Raw genomic sequence first — 19,178 nt, forward strand, 5'->3', positions numbered from 1 at the left:
ATTGCAGACGCATGGTGTAGAAGAGGAGAGCAGAGGTGGCGAAACTATGGCATGCGTAGTGTAGGGGTTGATCAACATTTCATTCATACTTTGTCTCGTAATTTCAGCCAGTAATAAACGTTAGAAATAATTTAGGTGAATTATTTAAATGTTGCTAACACTTATATAATTTAAGAAATTTTACTGCATTAACTTTTCAGTAATAATGTTTAGAATTGATGTCACAGACCCTTTTTTTGATGGCCATTTTTATCTACAAAATATTTGTTCAGTAAATAGTAGCCTACCATTTAGTTAAAACAGACAATAAACCTTACGAGGGAGGTAAGAAACTATTAATTATATTAATTAAAAGATACTGATAGAAAATTAAAATATATATATATAATTAAGTAATGCTTTTTTAAATTTTAATTACAATAGACACACACATTCACAGACCAGTTTGTAAAAAAAAAAAAACTTATTCGAACTCAAAAGACCATAAAAAGAGATATTTCAAGTGGAAACTTAAAAACGTAACCCTGAACTAACACTCTTAGTAGAAATAAGGAAAGTAAAAATTTATCCTGTAAAATGGTACTTGCGGTGGACCATTATTCTTTATTAATAGAGTGTTAAACGTTTAATTATAATCAATATTTGACGGGTAGTAGGTTCACGCATTACAGTAAAAGGAACATTAGAAGCATGACCAATCAATCACTTCCCCCCCCCCAAATGCCCTACAGGAAGTTTTTCCGAAAACATGTTTCTAAGAAAAGTTATAGAACAGTTTGTGTGCTATATAAGTATAACAAGTTTAAAATAAATCATAGATGCCACTCATAAGAAAACTAAAACATTGTTTTTAAAGAATTGGTGTTTCCGGTAGACCAATTTTCTAAAAATACAGAATTTTCGTTTCACATTGCATCATAATTAATGTTTAAGTAGAAAGTAAGTCCATATATTACAGCGAACTGGCATTCTACCGGACTGACCCACCCACCCCCTCCCCTAAAAGTGCCCTTAATCGAAGTATTAGAGGAAAATGTTTCCTATAAAAGTTATAGAACTATTTCTGAACTATAATTATACCAAGTTTGAGGGAAATCCGAGATGCGGTTTTTGGAAAAAAGTTAAAAAAGTGAAAAATCTATTCAGAAAAATGGTACTTCCGGTGCACCAATTTTGACCAAAAATTTATTGTCGCTTCCCATGGTGACACTTGAACGAAATATGAAATTTGAAATTTTTGTGATTATCCGTTCCTGAGATATGATGGTTAAACTCACTACAGATAAGAAAAGCCAGCACAAACCTATGGCATCAAGGCACGTTGGGTTAGAGAACTTGAAATTCTAGGAATTCCAGATCTGTAACCCAACGTGCCTTAGCCGTGTTTTTTAATAACACTTTTCTCTCTCTTCTCTTTAACAAACCGAATATGATCGGTTTTTGTCGGCAATTTTCGGCTCCATTGACCATGATTATTAATTTTATTTCCAATTTCTCTCTAGTTAATTTTGTAACAAGCCGAATACGATCGTTTTTTTTCGGTCATTTTCGGTTAATTCGCCCATTCTTATTAATTTTATTTCCAATTTAATTTTTAAACTTTTTCTATGCATACTCACACGACTTTTTTTTTTAGTAATAAATATGTAGTCATGTAGAATATGCAGTTAGGTTACTAGAATCCCTTTCAAATAGACACACCCCTAGAAATAAATCTTGAACATCGATTCCAAGGAAATTCTACGAATCAAACAAATAGTAGGGGGCGTATAACACAAACAAATCACATAACGATAAACACTGATATAAATTTTAAGACATAAATACACAAGTCAATATTTACATTTACTATCAAGAACTTTTATGAACCCATACATTGCACTTACTCACTTGACTTTTTCTTAAACCAATGTTCATAGTTATATATAAGTAGGGTGACCAGATTTTGTGAACTACAACCCCGAGTAGATATATTACGATAATAGAGGTAAATAAGTACTCACAAAAAACTGTATTTTTTTTAATGATTAACGTTTCATTTTTTTTTTTTGTATCAATATTACTTTGTGACTTTCACCTTTCGGGGTGAGATACAAAGAATATTCTTGGTGTCTTCAGTAGCTGGTGAAATGACCTTCAGTAGTTATTTATCATGTTATGTGTACAGAACAAATGTATCAAGCGCTAGGAGGAGGTATTTTTTTTTGTTTTTAATCCTTTCAACAAAATATATTCTCGTTGAATTTTGTACTTTTTAAACGAACTACTTCACGACACCTGCAGAAATTTCTGAAGATGGCCGATAATGAGTGTTGAAATGTCGGAAAATTATTTTAAGTTTAACCAACACTTTTTAAGCAGTTATTCGATTTCATACCTCATAATTTTTTTTTTCTCGGTTATTTTTAAAACTTCATCTTTTATTTAATCCACCGAATCTCCCTATAATTTTATTTTAAACATTTTTAAAGAAAATGCTATTTTATGTAGATTCTTACTTTAAAGAATCTACGAAGTTAAAATTGGACGTTCATAAGTTTGTTTTTTTTCGCGCAATAACTACGTTAGAATGCTTGTTTATTAGGGATCCTAATTCTTAGAAACTCTATAAGGATGTAGATATTTATTTTTTTGAAAGGAGAGTAAAAGTAAATACTTTAATCAGCGATAGCTATTGGGTTAGCATACTGGACTCCCACGCGGAGGTCCCGGGTTCGAGTCCAGCTGCTGACCCATAGATTTCCTCTTCCTAGGAGCTTCTTACAGCTCGTTGTCCGGTGATGGACAGTGTTGTCTGCAACGAGAGAACACTGTCCGGAGGCCGGCAGTGCACTGAAAAAAGCTCCGGGCGCCAATAACCTCAGATGTTGGACGCGCCTTAAATCATAATAATAATTTAATCAGTGATCCAAGAATCATTCAAGTTTTATAAATTTCATTTCAAATAAATAAACACAATTACGACGCATTTAACTTTAATTATCTGTTATCGATCTCCTTATCAATGGAGGAAGCAATTAACTGCGTCCCATATCGCTTGTACTCACTAGTCCTTCAAACCATCATTATCGATTTACAGTCCAGCTTCAAATAGTGCACAACAAAATCCACTCATTATCTCAATTGGACTGATACTCTTTGTATTGTTTCAATAAAATAAAATTTGTGATCTATTACAATAAATTGCTTTGAGGAGTAACTAAAATATATATGTATAAAAAAGGATATATCGATTTTAAAGAGAATTCGATTTTTATAATGTTTAATGGGGGCGTAATTATTGAAGAATATTTTTTTGTCAAACTAATTCACCATCCATGCCGGGGGTTCTTATTAATAACAAAATTTAGCAACACATAGTGACGAAATAGATTGAAATGATCGATTGACCTTACATAATAGTGAACTACGTAAATTGTCTAACAATTACTGATGTCAGATGTAAAGACTTTCCTATGCAGCCGCACAACTCTTCTCCTACAAGAACATCTTACGTCAATATTCTGCTAAAATACAAGGCCATTCTTAAGCATTTTTCCCCAATCTTTGTTCTGGAAGGAAGTAAACTTCCTTAAACTGATAGAGTCAAAGATTCAATTTGAGTCTTTGCTGGATATCGTACGTTGAATAGAAAAAAATAAATATATACATATATATTAAAAGCAAAACACAGGAATGTTTACAATTTTTCAGCCAGACTTTTTCAGTGTTTTTTTTTTTTAAGATATTTTTCTAATGAAAATTCAGCCCTTTAGGCAACAATAAATTATTATTACAAAAAAAAAAAAAATTAAATGAGTAGCAAAAATATGGCGGCGGTGTCTGTGACGCTGCGAGGTGAGTGAGTGGGTGGGTACGTATGCTTGTTTTTACATTTTAATGGCAGTCCCAAACGGCCTCTACGTAAGGTACATTTATTAAAAAACACGTCCAACATAATTATTGTGCATTGCTACACAACCAAAAAGAGTGAGAAAAGGTCACGTGGATTCTGCATTTCGGCCCCTCCCCAAATCCCAAGTAGACTACAAAACTTGTGCAGCAATAATGAAAGTAAGCAATAAGTACTAAAAACCAGGTCTGACAAAGGCCAAGAATGTCACCAGACATGTATATCCCCCCCCTCCATGTAGGACAAGACAATAAAAAAAATCGCAAAGGAAATTTATAAATTTTAAATTATTTATGTAAAAATTTAAATGGATTATTTTATGAATTCCACGAAACAGTTTTATTTTAAAAAAAAATATACATATTTTGATAATGAAATGGATTTATAAAAACAGGATTTTGTTATATAACAACTTCTTGGAAATATTTATCTGATCGAATGAAAAATATTAAAAAGATTAAACCTCAATAATGCACCTACACTCGAATATTCTTAAGAGTTAGCATTTTAACCACTCAAATAATTAAGCACCATTATAACAGTAACTCATCATTATCGCCCTTCCCATTTAATCGTTAACGTTTTTCGTTTTCTCTTTCCATCACCTGCTATTTTTTTGCCCCTTAATATTATTTTTAATATACTATGAACCAGCATAAATATGTTAATGTGACTATTCTGCGAGGAACAAAAACAAACAAATAATTTAATACCAGATTTGAAAAAAAAAAAATTATTTTAGGATATTATGACAGAAGGTGCTAAGAAAAAGATCGCTGTAGATATTGGATAATTAAAAGTTACAGATATAATACGTCCCAAAATACGTATGGCGCTTAAGTAAACCGGTAAACAAAATCCTTGGTCACGTTTGACTAACTCTCTAATGGTGGCCATGAATGGAGTAAAGAAAATCATGGTAATTAATAGATTTTGTAACATATGTATGTGTATATTTAAAAAAAAAAATAAATTAAAAATATTAAGACAGACGGATTTTATTTTTTCTTTAAATAAATTATTAAAACTAAAGTAAATTAAATATTTGATTATAAAATCTGGTTGGTTATTAATAATAAATTATCATGAAAATTAGAATTTTTTCTAAAAATATAACTGACTTTAATTTTATACTGTTTCAATGAAATAAAAATGTGTATTTGCGATGAAGACTGAAGAAGTATGAAAGCAAAAGACCAGCAATATGATAGAATGTAACCTTTCGCACTGTTATAAAAACCTTTCTCATCACACATCCCAGTCAAATGGTATTTTGGAACTAGAACATTCGACTTCTCACAACTGATACATTGAATCTTGTTGGAATTTATTATTATAATTTTTAAGCGCTGTAGATCTACATATATATGTTACACCTATAAAGGTAACGGAATTTCTACAATAAGGGTAATCTCGTTATTGCATGTATATGGCGAAAATGCCTTAGTATCATTCGAGCAGATAGAAAAAGCATGCATTAGTATCAATATTTAAAAAAAAATTGAACAAAATGTTTTATACGTACGTTGATGATAAAAACTGTACATAATGTTACTTTTTTTTTGTTGATCTTTTAAACAATATATCTTCTTGGATTTTCGTTCTATTATTTACAAAATATAAATCTTAAAGTGAAGTTTAAATTTTTTTTAAAAGAGAGAGAAATTATCACTTGGTTCACACTTTCGTTTCCTTTAGTCCGTGCTTTATAAAGTTTTTATGGATTTGTTCAAAAGAACAGTTCTTTTTTAATTTTAGGTGTTTAGAAAAATAATTAGATGGAAGTGTCTTATATTTTCCTTTCTAAAACTATTATAACCTTCTCTTGACCAATTTTTGTGAATTAACGATAATTTGTTGGCTCCAAGTGCACTTATACGATGAATAGCAACAACGCTTAATACACATACTAACGGTTAAACTTATGACCATTAGCAATAGACATTTAAAAAAATGTAATAAAGGTCCTCTTTTTTAAACTTTCTTGGAAAAATGGAATTTTTTTTATATAAAAATAAAAAAAATTAACAAATTTCAAGTTATTAAAATAACAAAAATCGTTATCGTGTTAGTTGAGGGGTAAAAATATAGCACGTAAATAAAGAATTTAAATCCCACTAAACTTCTATATTAAAAGAACAACTTAATTTGAACAAACACTAAGAAATTGAAACACGTGTACGAGCACACTAGTAAACGCACCAAGTACAAAACCTCGACTGAAAGTTAAAAAAAAAATTTCAAGAAAAATGTGCAAGAGAATGGAGAGCAAGAGAGAGAGAGAGAGGGGAAGATATGAAGAGAGAGAAGAAAAATAAAAATCGGACCATAAGATAATAGAAAGAAGAGAACCTTGTAGCAAACATTATTATTGGTTTATTATCGAAGGAGAGGGGGTATTTGTTTGTGAGTACTTGAGATATTTACTGGCCTCTTTCTTACAATCTCTTGTCACTAACTCACACACCCTTAAATACTCTCTTCTGACACCAAATCACTTTCAGCCCCCTTCCCAGTTTCAAAGCAACAAAGACTCCCCTATATACAAAACAAATCATTAATTTTAATATTATTACTTAAAACTTGAACTAATTAAGAATTTTTATAATCATTCACAATAAAAAAAAAAAGGAAAAAGTCATTAATAAACGAACAAAATTGGGTGTGCGACATTTACAAGACTTCATATATTTCTCTAGAGAATATAAAATTAATTTTAATTCTAATAATGTCCAAATTATGAAACTGTACACTATTACGACATGTCAGTTAAATGGAATCCCTCTCCAAACGTTTTAACTTTCCAAGAAATAGTTATTTATTTAACAAGTGCGGAAAATACTTTACACTCGAGTTAAATATTATATTTTTTCTGCAACCATTAGGGTTATTAACTAAAAAAAAAACAAACTAAACAGGAATCACTAGAATCCATTTTAAAATTCTATATGGTAACACTATAACTGTTATAATTAAAAATATCTAATTATTTATTAAAATATTATTTCTATTTTCCAATCAATTTTTATTTTATTTTTTTAATATTCGTTTTTTAATTATTTGGATAAAATAAATTTAAATAAGCTTATTAAAGTTTTACAGAAAATATTTAATAACAAAACTTCTTATATCAAGGAAGCACAATAAAGTTTTTTCACTCACTAGTGAGGAAAGTGACACTAATGGGAATTTTTCCCCACTAGTGAGGTAAAGTTGGGCATTACACGGCTGATTTTAATTGAGTAATGAGAACATTCCTAAATGGTTGCAGAAAAAATATATTTCATAGGTACATAAAATTTAATTTAATTCTTTTACGTTACGTTATTAGTGTTTCACTTGTTTTTCAATTAAAAATGATACTTTGGAACATTTTCTAACTGAAGGCCCATTTTACATTTCCTTAAGTAGTAAATATTTTAATAGTCATAAATTAGGAATACACTCTCTTCTTTCAGTACAATCAATTCTTCAATTAAATAAATTGTATTATATTGTAACTCAATCACTTCAAATTAGGCAACAAGTAAAGGAAATACTAATGACCTAATAAAGAGTTTATTAAAAATACTTGTGACCTTTGTGCAGTAAATTTTAGGTTCTGTTTTGATTAGTTTAGTTTTGTTAAAGCATAAAATGTTTACAAGTCTTACTTTGTTTTGATATAATTTATAATCTTACTTTATTTTGAATTATTTGCATTGTAGCCAATGTAATCTTTTATTTTCAACATGTATAGCCAACTCAATTGCAAAAAGTTTGTGAACTTAAAGCTTTGTTATTATTATATAAGTTATTGATCTACATGTATGTAATGTATATGTAAAGTTTTTAGAAAATCTTTGAAACCATTTTACGAAAAACAACTCAAGAAAGAGAAAATTCCACTCAGTAAAATGGACCATTCGATTAATGATTTTTTTCATTTAATAACGTCTCCTTTTGGGAGCCAATCGAAATATCAAGTTTTAGATTCCAGTAATTTTTTTTAAAATGAAAATATTTTGCTGTAATACCGAAAATGAAGGAAATCTCCTGATTACCACTTGTCGCCTTTAAAAAAGGCAACTCTCATGGAACGGCGATAATCACTTTTGTTAGTAATTCTTTTATAATAAACACTGATTTCATTGAAAAGAAAAAAAAATTTTTTGTTTACATTTAGGAGATACTAATAAATTAATTGTTTTATTTAATTATTTTACGTTGCAGCTGAATGTATATCCTTTAATTATCTCATATTATTTTGCGTTCCAAGACAGAAAACACTTGAATTAAAGCGATTGTTTAAACAAATAATCAAGAATTCAATAATTAAAAATTTCATAATAATTTCCCTTCACATATGCCACATAATAGAAATTCCACTTGATTTTATTTATTGTCATATTATTTTGTATCTGAATTTTATATTATTTGACTATATTATTCCACATAATTTACCGCAAGAAATAGTCGATGAAATGGGGGGGAAACATTTAATTTTTATTGTAAAAATCTCCTTAACAAAAACTTTAAAAGTTAAGTACCCTCATACAACTGTCCTATAGGACAGTTTTAATTTATAAAATAGTTGACTAGTACTCGTGGGACCTTTTCTCTACAAATAACCTTTCCTCTAATGTTTTTTTTTAAATAAATGATTTCTTTTTTTGGAAAAATTAACTTCTCAAGAACATATTTTTCACAAAAATACATTCAACGACTCTGTAGCAGAACCATATGACATCGTACATCCTATTTGAATTTTCTTTAATGTCGAAATTTTTGCTTGCAACACTTTATCTAATTATCTGAATTTTTTTGAATTTATTTCTGTTTCATCTAGTATTACCCCAAAAATCTTGTAGAAATTTCTGATAAGGCTGGTTACTGGGGCGGTTAAAGATCTAGCAAATAAAGTGTAATTCTGAAAATGAGTTTGGAGGCAGAAAAACAACTCGTACCGAGGAGCATGTCAAACAAGGATTGTCGGAATGCATATAAAGCATCAGATAAAACATGAATAGAATTTATTTCACTTATTACTTAAATTGCCTCTTTGCCCTCTACTGGACTTTTCTTTTTCAAAATTTCCTCTAAAGTTTTCATTTACATTTTTTCGGGCCCATTTTTCACGGTAAAATTCGTTGGACAGTTTTTTTTTTAGGACTGGAGAAGGTGTTAAGCTTCCCTGTAACGTGTTATTTAGGTTTTTACACTGCGCGCAATGTCAGTAAGAATATATTTTTAAATTAGGAGTTTAAAGAAAATGGACGATTAGATAAATCTTAAAATTTTAGTAATGAAAGTGTTCATATCCAATTATTTATCTTCCTTTTTTTTTTTTTTTTAAATTATTCAATAGAAGTTCATAGCCCTGAATATTATTTTAATTTTATATTTTCTTTAATCGATCGGTGTTTGTGAACACACAAAACACGCCCTAAAAAATAATTTTGATAAAAATATAACAATCAATATCACGTCACTGAAATAATTAAAGAATTAGCAAAAATTTTCCTTTATACAAATGACGCACATAAAAGCCAAAGATTAATAATAAAAAAAAAAATACTGAAGTCAAACATTATAACAGAATAATCTTTGCAAGCAATAGTATTTTAAATCGTTAGTATTTAAAAAAAATTACAGTTTTTTGTTTTAAAATAATATTCCTGATTAGATACTAAGCACTGAATCTTATAAAACAACTTCAGAAATATTTCCAATAAACATCGAATTAAAAAATAATATTAACGAAAACAATTCGTTGAATTAAAATAATCAATTTCAATTAATTGTAGAGACAATGTTGAAATAAAATGAATGTTAATAAAGAAACCGTTTGGTAATTATCTCATCCTTTTTGGTAGAGTATTCTCCATGATTGCAAGAATGCATTTCTTGCATTCTGCTAAGCGTATTTTAATTTTGGATGAAACATGGTATTTTGCATGTATACAAGAGTAAATACCATTCACGCTCTTTACTTTGAAGCTTTTGCACTCAAATTGCAAAGTTCAGCACCAATGGAAGGAAACTTCCACGCACCTTCACCAAGGTCCAAAGCATTATCCGTAGCCGGCAGCACTACTCCCGCAGGGATCCTGGCCATCTCACCAATATTATTCAACTTTAAGAACTCTCTGCTAAAGCATTATCAACATCTTCAGCACTTTCCAAATGATACCTTAGCGATGAAAACTTAATCGAAACTCGAAATATCTTTAAAATTATCTAAACAACATTGTTAAGTTCCATCATAACATTATAAATCTCAGAAGGCCAATTTCAAAGTTTTTATTCTAAGAACTCAAGCAATTCACGTGGATAGGAGACTAACCTGGAACTACCACATAAGTAATTAGCTGAACAAAGCGCATGGAAGGTTATCTATATTATATCCGTTTATTAATATAAAATCTACTTTAATCTTCCATAACCTAGTATAAAAGTATTCTTAGACCACTGTTTACAATTGGAGAGTGAGGTAAAAGAGGACTAAACCCAAAATGCAGATATTGCAGTTGTTTTAGAACCAATTGATATACATTTCCATGGACCTTTGATGAGAATATTCAGCTGCATAAGGTAATCAGCTACTCAGGAACTCAGCACTTAATTGCACAAAAATTCCAGAAACTTCATTGGCTACTTAGGAGATTGGACTGGTATTCAGCTCTTCAACTTAGGAAGGCCTTCCGAACCAAGTTGATTAAAGGTACGACTGACTCAATGCACATTTATACTTAGGTGAACTGGCTTCTCTTTATAGCATAACTATTTTAAAAAAGTTGCACACAGTCTTATCTTAAAATCTTAATATATTTTGTACTTATCCATTATTTAATTATATAAAAAAAAGGACTCTTCTCTTACCACCATCATTCCCAAAGTTAGAGATTTCAAAAATCTGAATACGTGAATAAATTAAAATTTTACCCTCTAGCAGGCATTGTTTGGGTAGGGCCTTTTGAACACCAGCACAGGCATCTCCGGCGGTTAAGAAATGTGGAAGGCGCTATAGAACCACTAAGGAATGCTAAATTTATAGCTGGAATTAAATGTAGTGACAAACAAGGTTAGCCATAAATACAGAATGAAGAATACCTGCCCGAGGACTATATTCACAATAGTGCCCCTGTGTTCTCCAGAGCAACAAGGAATTTGCTAAAAATTTATGACTACTATAAAGATTATTTTTATTTCAATACTAACGTTAACCACTAAAGGAAGGGATTAACTAAGTTTTTAAAGCTCTACATTCCCACGCGGAGATCCAGAGTTCTGGTTCTTCCTAGATGAAGCTTACAGGACACTGCCCGATGAAATGCAGCTCATATTATAACAAGAGTACAGTCCCAGAGCCGGCAGTGAACTGACGATAATTGCTTTTCTTTCAAAGCCCTCTAAAATGAATTTAAAAACCCAAATGTGCGAATAAAAAACAAAGTAAATAAGAGAAAGGGGACTAGTTTTAAAGTAATGCTCTCAGAAGGGCGGTCTTAAGGGATCAGTTTAATGCTATCACACACACACACACACACACACAAAACAAACAAAACAAAAACCGGCGGCTGTTTCGACCAACACTTCGGTCGCTTAAATCGCTTGGTTCTTTTAAGCAGGGAAGGTACTTACTTAGGATTATCATGCTAATGCAATCCATTCTAAAACTGGCCACCGGTCTTGACCTGAACAAGCAGAGGTTTCTCCCACTAGACCGACAACGTCGCTAAGAAAGCCTCTGCTGGAGACTTGACCAAGATTTATCTCAATTTTAAATTGAATCAATGAACAGAGATAAAGAGTTTAAGAGTATAGTTAATAAATAGACGTTCCAAAGAAACACTATCAAGACTGCGAAGTGCTCAGAGAAACTCTGCACTTTGAACACCAAAAGCCAATGCTCTTAACATGGAAAAACCATTTATACAGAAACAACAAGGAATTTGGCAAACATAGAGTCAAAATTATTGAACATCTTCCTTGCTCATTCAATTTATCTGCTTTTACGGCTCTCCTTTGAGTTCTAAAACAATTTGTATTGGTTTACTATATTATTCAGAAGTGGAGATTGAATCTAATTATAGGGAATTTTGGAGACTTGCTAGTAAAACCAATAAGATTTGACATTTCCTTTGAAAAGGCTCCAGAATCACTGACATTCTTCCACAAATCGTTTTCTTAGATGTCGAATTACCGTTTCATATTTTGAAAAAAAAAAAACCAGTTACATCTAAGCTCTCTTTCATGCATATATACCTAAAACAATTCATAAAATAAATCAAAAATGTTCTGCTCAACAAAAATAAAATCTAACAAAAAAAAATCCTAGAACTGCAAAACCAAATCAAACAGAAAATAATTTTCTTTCAACCAACTGGATAAAACTAACACAGTGGCCAATTAATAAAATCTAATCAAAATCCTGAAATGTGACTAAAGCATGATTTTCATATCTACAGTATCACAGATGATGAATTATAAAAGAATTTACAAGGAACTGTTACCAAAATCGTTAATCAATATTGCATAACTTTAAAAGAATAAGGAGTTCTGAACTGAAATTTTAAGGAAAAAGGCTTTTGGCAACTGAAAAATGCTTAAGAAAATTTCCACGACAGAAATCTGTAAAATATATAATGTTTTCTTGACTATCTGAAACTGTAATTAAGAACTATGAAATAAAATATTCAAGAAAAGTGAGCTGATCTTTATATATTAACTTGGATAATTTAAATTCAACAATTATTAAAGAAACTTTCTTTACAATAACATTTTCCATAACTTTTGAAAGTATGAAAAATTATTTACAGACAATTAAATTCTTGCAAGATCACTTCCAAAGAAGCACAAGAATGTTACAAGAATGTAAAAGAAGCCTACCGTCGAAGTAATTTTTGGTCTGGGTACATGGGAAACTAAAAATATGAAAGACAGACGTATCTCTCTCATTTATTTGGAATCAACTGTAACTGCTTTTTGCCAGTGGTCCTAAACTTTTCTGAAGAACTTGCTGAACAAAAAATCATTGCCGATATTCTAGAAAACATCCGTAATGAATCGAGTTTTTTTTTTTATGTCTTAAAAGATCTTGTTTCAACAGAAATTTCTGTCAGTGGATGGAAACTTTCTTAACTGAACTGCCGCCGGCCCTCCGAAATTTGCTCTCGTTTTTAGAAAACACTAATCATCACTGGGTGTAGTAAGAGGTACAGGTTTCGAGAGGGAAAGATTCTAACTTACTGCACTGGAACCCAGAACTCCGCAAAGAGGTCCGTGTACAAACTATTTATATCAAAGTGCTTTAATGGAGCCTTAAGATAAAATCCATTAATACATTATGCTTTTTACATACAGGTTTGGGCATGAGAAGATTGAGTTTCAAGGCTGTTGGCTGACAGAACTGGATTTTATCATAGTCTCCAGCCATTTTCCCTTAAGATCAATGTCTGATCCTTCGGTCGGCTGGGAATCACAGGATTCGGATTTTAGATTTAAAGAATAGTTTAAGTTAAACATAGAAGAAGCTGATTAGCAGCTTCTGGAATTTTGATTTCTCTTCGATATTTAAACTAAAAATTTAGAACTTCTTGCCTAAAGTCGTGAAAGTAATTATAGATGCAATTCCTTCTGCACTTAAGACCTTTATATACTAATACCAAGAAATGGATATCCCAAGTGGAGCTGTAAAACAAAGCTGACCCTCTTCTTTCTTACTAAAAAAGAATCCTGACGTTTTTCCGACCGCCCGACGGTTCTTCTCCTTTCCTCTTTTTCAACAGTTATTAACATTAAATTTGAAAACTTTTTCTCAAAAGGACTAGGTACCTAAAACATGACAAAAAATTTATTCAAAGTAATTTAGCTTTAATGACTAAATTCCTCCGTCCAGTGTTCAAACGTGATCAAACTCGTCTCAGAATGACTTCAAAATTAAGTATTTCAATTAGTTAAACTGTAAGGATAGACTTCCTTGAAAACATCAGATCAATACCTACGAGAGAAATACAATTTGGATAAAAGCCAACGGTGAATTTTTTGATACCAAATGCTGTCAATAATAAATACATTGCTAGCTACCTGGACAACGTAAATCGATTTTTAGAACAGTTCTTACGACTTATCTAACAAAATAAAGTATTTATGACAAGTATTTATTTGTTCCAATATTATTGAATTTTCCATTTGGTTTATTAATCAGTTAAGTTTTCATATTGATTTTTGAACCAATCAATATTTCGAAGGCTTATAACTTATATAAAATGTTTTCATTTTCCTGACTAAATGGAAGATTAAATAAAACTTAAAAACACTAAATGCTAATAGAAGATTTGGCTTAAAAATTAATTTCTGACTAGAAAGTGGATGTATTTTGCAACGTGACCTGACCAGCAATTCTTCCGCCTTTCTAGTTTTAACTTTGCAGCAAATACTACACCACAAACAATCAAGTAAAAAATATAATAAACAAAATTTCTAATTACTGTTATTTAATGATATACGCAATAAACATTTTTTCATTTAATAAAAGGGCTAGCAAAGGTTTCAATTTTTTATGAGCTCGTTCTCTTTTCTGTAATACTGTTCTTGATTTTTATTTACTTTTTTGTCTACAAAACTAATAGTTAATAGTGGGGTCCTTCATTAGGAGCTTCTCAGGTTCAGAACAGCTGAATGTACTAGTCCTTCAACTTTAAAAAGTGGGGCACAATAGTTGTATCCCAAATCATAACCATCATTAACTACTCTGCTGTGGCATGGCGCCAAAAGGACTTAACAAGAATGTCGAAAAAAGCTATCGCAACTGTGTAGAGAGCATACCTGCTAATTACGTAGCGGAAGATTCAGCTCAAGAAAAGGTGCAGGGATTCAAGCGGAGGCAAGAGCAAATGCCCATAGACTGAAAACTATCGCAAATCGGAAGATTATAAGTTCCAGTTAGAAAGATGGGTGTACCTAGTTCCACGATAATGGTAAAAATCTCTATTAGCAAGGATGTTCTTCTGATCTGTATGCCAGGTCATGTGTGGGAGTTTAGCAACAGTTGTTCAAGTTGGCTGAATTATCGCCACTCTTTCCTTCATCCATTCCGAACCTACTAGATTGGATTCAGCAAGGACGGCTTCATAGCTTGAATCATAAATGAACTGGACGATTGTAATCCTGTATAAATTGGCTAAAAAAAGCTGAGAAAAATAAATAATAATAAGGAAATAGATCAGCTCTGGGTTAAGCACACTGGAACCCCACGTTCAGGTCCCATAATAGAATCAATTGCCAGCCCTCAGAGATTTCTCTCATCCAAAGTGCCTCCATGGCTCACTGTTCAGAAACCAGATACGTATTGAATAGGACTCCAAACGACTATGACCTTAGATGTTGACGAGCATTAAATAATGTAATAATAATGAAGCAAAAGACCTCATATTTTTGGCCCGCCTTATATTAAAAATCAATAAAAATGGATGCCGATATAGGTAGCATTTACCAGCTACTCCTAAATGATCCACGGGAATGTGTTATTAAACCTTTTATTATAAAATATGTGAACCAACATTAGCTGAGGAAAAAAACAATTATAATAACCGGACACCTTTCAGCCAGTGGCTGCTCTTTTGTACCTCACTTTGAGAGAAATTGTGTAAAAAACAATAAAATTTAGAAATATTTATTTATTCGTAATTTTGATTCTGTCACGACATAATTTTAAATATTATATATGCTTCATTGAATTATAAAAATTATAAACACCCTAATAATTTCTAACGAGGGGAATTAACTTCTCAAAAAATAAGCTTTATAACTTCTTAAAGGACAAATTGCTTCAGTAGTCCATAATTTAGCGAAGAGAAGTAGTTGTTAGCCCCGAAATTATATTTACATCAATGTTAAACAACAGAAAGATTGAACTAAAGTTCACATTTATTTCCCCTACCATTTTTTTTTACAATTAAAAAAAAAAATGGGCGTCGGCCTACATTACATAGAAATTTAAAATGGTAGAACTGCAATTAGAGAAAACCGGTTTTTTTCAATGGATGCAATTACTACATACTTTGGTAATTATAGTCTAGTTCAGTTTTCTAATATGAACGATAGAGTAGGTGAAAACAAAATTATCACTTATTTCCATCTTTTGGAAATATCTGATTAGTAAATAGTCAGGCCTTAAATTCAAATGAGTAGATTTTTGTCGGTAATGACTAACACATCGTTTACAATTTTAAAAAAACCTTAATAGAAACATCTTAAAGATGCCTTTTACTTTTTGCATCTTAAAACTATTTTTATTTTAAAACCCGTTCTTGAAACAAATATTATATAACTAGTACGTTCAAAATAACATTAAAAATTAACCCTATAAAATACTGAACAACAAAACGACTATTTTCTAAAAAGGAAGTTTCAGTTTGATCATAACATCTTCCCATCTAACCTTGTACAAAAATTGCCTTATCTAGATACAAAAAATAAAATTTATTATGAAACTGTCAATCATACAGTAATTGAGATTATTTAAATCCATTAATTATACCAATTATAAAAGTTGAGCAGATATTATCGCGAAATCTTTAATTTTTTTGTTTCTTTAAATATAACTCAAGTAAACAACATTCTTTTGAATTAAATTTTTCTAATCAAATTAATTAACAAGGAAGACATATAAAGTGAAAGAGTAAGAAAAAAAAAATCGATGACCCCTAAGTATCGCAGATAAATTGTGTAATGTTTGCAAAATAAAATCACATAAAAATTCATGATTTAGATTTGTAGATAGAAATAAGCAAAATTAACACGTACAGCCATGGTTTAAAAGGGACTAATCAATGCCGTCCACAAGATGTCGGGCACGCAGAATTTGTCAACAATTGAAAAATTGAACTAAACAAAGTAAATAATGAAAAGAAGGAAATGGTTACAATCAGTTGTCTGGTTGTAAAAATAAATGAATATTAAATTGTCACAAATTAATAAAATAAAAAAAAACTGGCGCGAACACTCTCTTCTGTCTCATACATACTAGGTTTACCAAAAGTATTTAAACTAAAATCTTTTTCATCTTATCAGAGTTGAACCTCAAAAAAATGAAAATGAAAATTACACAGATGCTTCTAGAAATTTAATTTTGGTTACGCAAACGCAAACCCAGACTTCTTTCTCCTAATATAAAGAGATAGGTAACCTAATTGACTCCCTAGAAGCAACCATACACCAACCAACCCTTTTCAGTATTGCACGGTTTCAATTTTTCCCATTACAAAAGCAAGACAAAGTAAAATTTACACATGAAAAAAAAATGCAATTATAAATTTTAAAAAATCCTCGTTTACCTTCCTTCATAAGTAGATCAAGATCCATAAGTATGTCATCCCCATGGGCAAAGCTTTTGATGTCCACAGATTCTTTTTCATCTTCCCAATCGTCTGGCCAATATTCGCCAAAGTTAGACTCAGTAAAATCAACAGTATCCCATGATGGAGGACTCTCCGGTTCTAGTTTGTAGAACAGCGGAGAGCTGCACACCACTTGAGCTGTTTCCATTTTTTTTGGATTTGTATAAAAAGTTGTTCGTCTCGAAAGACACCGGATTATAATTTAAAAACGCCATTATGGCTCTGAAAAAGAAATCCAAATGAAAAGTGTAACTAAAAAAAAGGACAAAATTTAGATAAAGCTGTGAACTATCAAATTCTATAATTAAAAAAAAATAAATAAATGAATCTGCACATTCGTCATAAACCAAGCATTTTAAAACAGCTATTAACTGTGCTTACTGCACTTATTAAGCGCTGTTACCCAATCCAGTAGTAAATTGGTAAACTGGTAATTCCAGAAGCTTACCCCTCTCTAGATTCCAATTTTGGCAATGAGTGTCTCCTGAAATAAATTCTGGGAACTATGAAGTAATCTAAACTCTAGGCAGCAATATTCCTTGTCATATATACATTGAGAAAAAATGAGTGAACGTAGCATGATTTTGAATCGAACTGCAGATGTTTAAATTGAAAATCACTTTATGAATAAGTTTCACATCATAATAACTTGTTTTTTCAATTCCATTAGGCACAATATAAATAGCAAGTAACTTAAGTTCTATATATACACACGCGCACTGTAAGGTAGAAAATATAACCTGTACATCTTTTTATGTATTCCGGACAATTTAGTTTATACAAACTTTATTTAACCATAAAATAAAGTTCTCATAATAAATAGCATTCATACGGTCGCTAACAGATTAGGAAAACCTTCCAAATCATAACTTTTCAATCACAACAGGCTACTAGCCATTTCACCATGTTACAATTCATTTAAACAAGGAAAATGAATATAAAATACAAATTATTACTTACCCCATTTTTATTTATACTTTTTTGCACGCTGGCGTGCGGCGTAGGCCTAATGTGCCACTAGTTTCCCATCGTTAGCCAAGATTAAACAACGGAATTAATAATAGCCACTTGCGAGTTCGGGACATTGATGGAGAATGAAGCTGGTTGGTCAAAACGAAGCAGGGCTTGGATCGAATAGTTTGTTGACGTCACTGAGTATTCATCCACGCAAATAAAAAAGTAGTTCCTATATTTTAGTAATAATTTAAATTTGTAAAAAAAAATTTACTATTTAAATTATATGAATAAATAATAAATAATTGTAGAATATTATTTAAAAAATTATTATTTTTTTTTCTATTGAAATTATAAAAATTACGTTACCTACATTGTATCACGCCATACTATTACATCATTGAAATACAAATGGCATTAACTTGAATGGCTTAACGGAACTCTCAACTAAGGAAATAAAAGTACATACTAGTTGCCTGCTGGGTACTTTATAAGGAAATTTACAAAGAAAATGGTAACTTTTTTGATTTTTTAAAAAATTTATATATTTATGAACACTAAACTCGATTAATTGAGTTTAACAACCAGCCATAAAAGGGTTAATTAGTTGACCTATTTCTTAAATGTATTGGCTTCATTTAGCCTTTTAACTGATAAACATTCAAACATATGGTATGTTTCTACAGTTGAATCAAAATATTTAATAACATATATTCAAAGTTTATGTTAAAATCTGATATAAATATTGCAAGAATTGCTTTACTTACAGTCACTGGGAATGTTGTATGTCGTATGATATGGGTTTTCCAATAATGATTTTTTCCTTCCTGAGAAAGAGTGTTTTACATTTTTATTGATGTAAAAAATGTAAAGCTGCGTCATTAAAGTTAGCTTAATTAAAATTAAATTTGCTCTGTGTTCGAAACTTTAAAATACCTAGAATAAAGTAG

The 19,178-nt window shown here is 30.7% G+C and overlaps 1 protein-coding gene across 2 annotated transcripts in view; it reads right to left on the reverse strand.

Moving 5' to 3' along the window:
- Positions 1–18,448, reverse strand: part of LOC141462367 (uncharacterized) — a 36,152-nt gene extending 17,704 nt beyond the window's left edge. The window contains exons 1-2 of one of the 2 annotated variants that reach the window (XM_074144169.1): positions 18,235–18,448; positions 17,212–17,496 (exon numbers count right to left, since the gene is read on the reverse strand). In XM_074144169.1, the coding sequence (XP_074000270.1) occupies positions 17,212–17,422 (211 nt within the window). In that variant the 5' untranslated portion in view covers positions 17,423–17,496; positions 18,235–18,448. Of the gene's footprint in view, positions 1–5,417; positions 6,109–17,211; positions 17,497–18,234 lie in introns of those variants that run through there. The other variant, XM_074144170.1, reaches the window with a different exon arrangement.
- Between the last annotated feature and the right edge of the window lie 730 nt (positions 18,449–19,178).

The sequence above is a fragment of the Rhodnius prolixus genome, unplaced genomic scaffold (genome assembly GCF_049639745.1).
Source record: "Rhodnius prolixus isolate KJV_2025 unplaced genomic scaffold, Rpr scaffold_1, whole genome shotgun sequence".
In the NCBI taxonomy this organism is placed as follows: Eukaryota; Metazoa; Arthropoda; class Insecta; order Hemiptera; family Reduviidae; genus Rhodnius; species Rhodnius prolixus.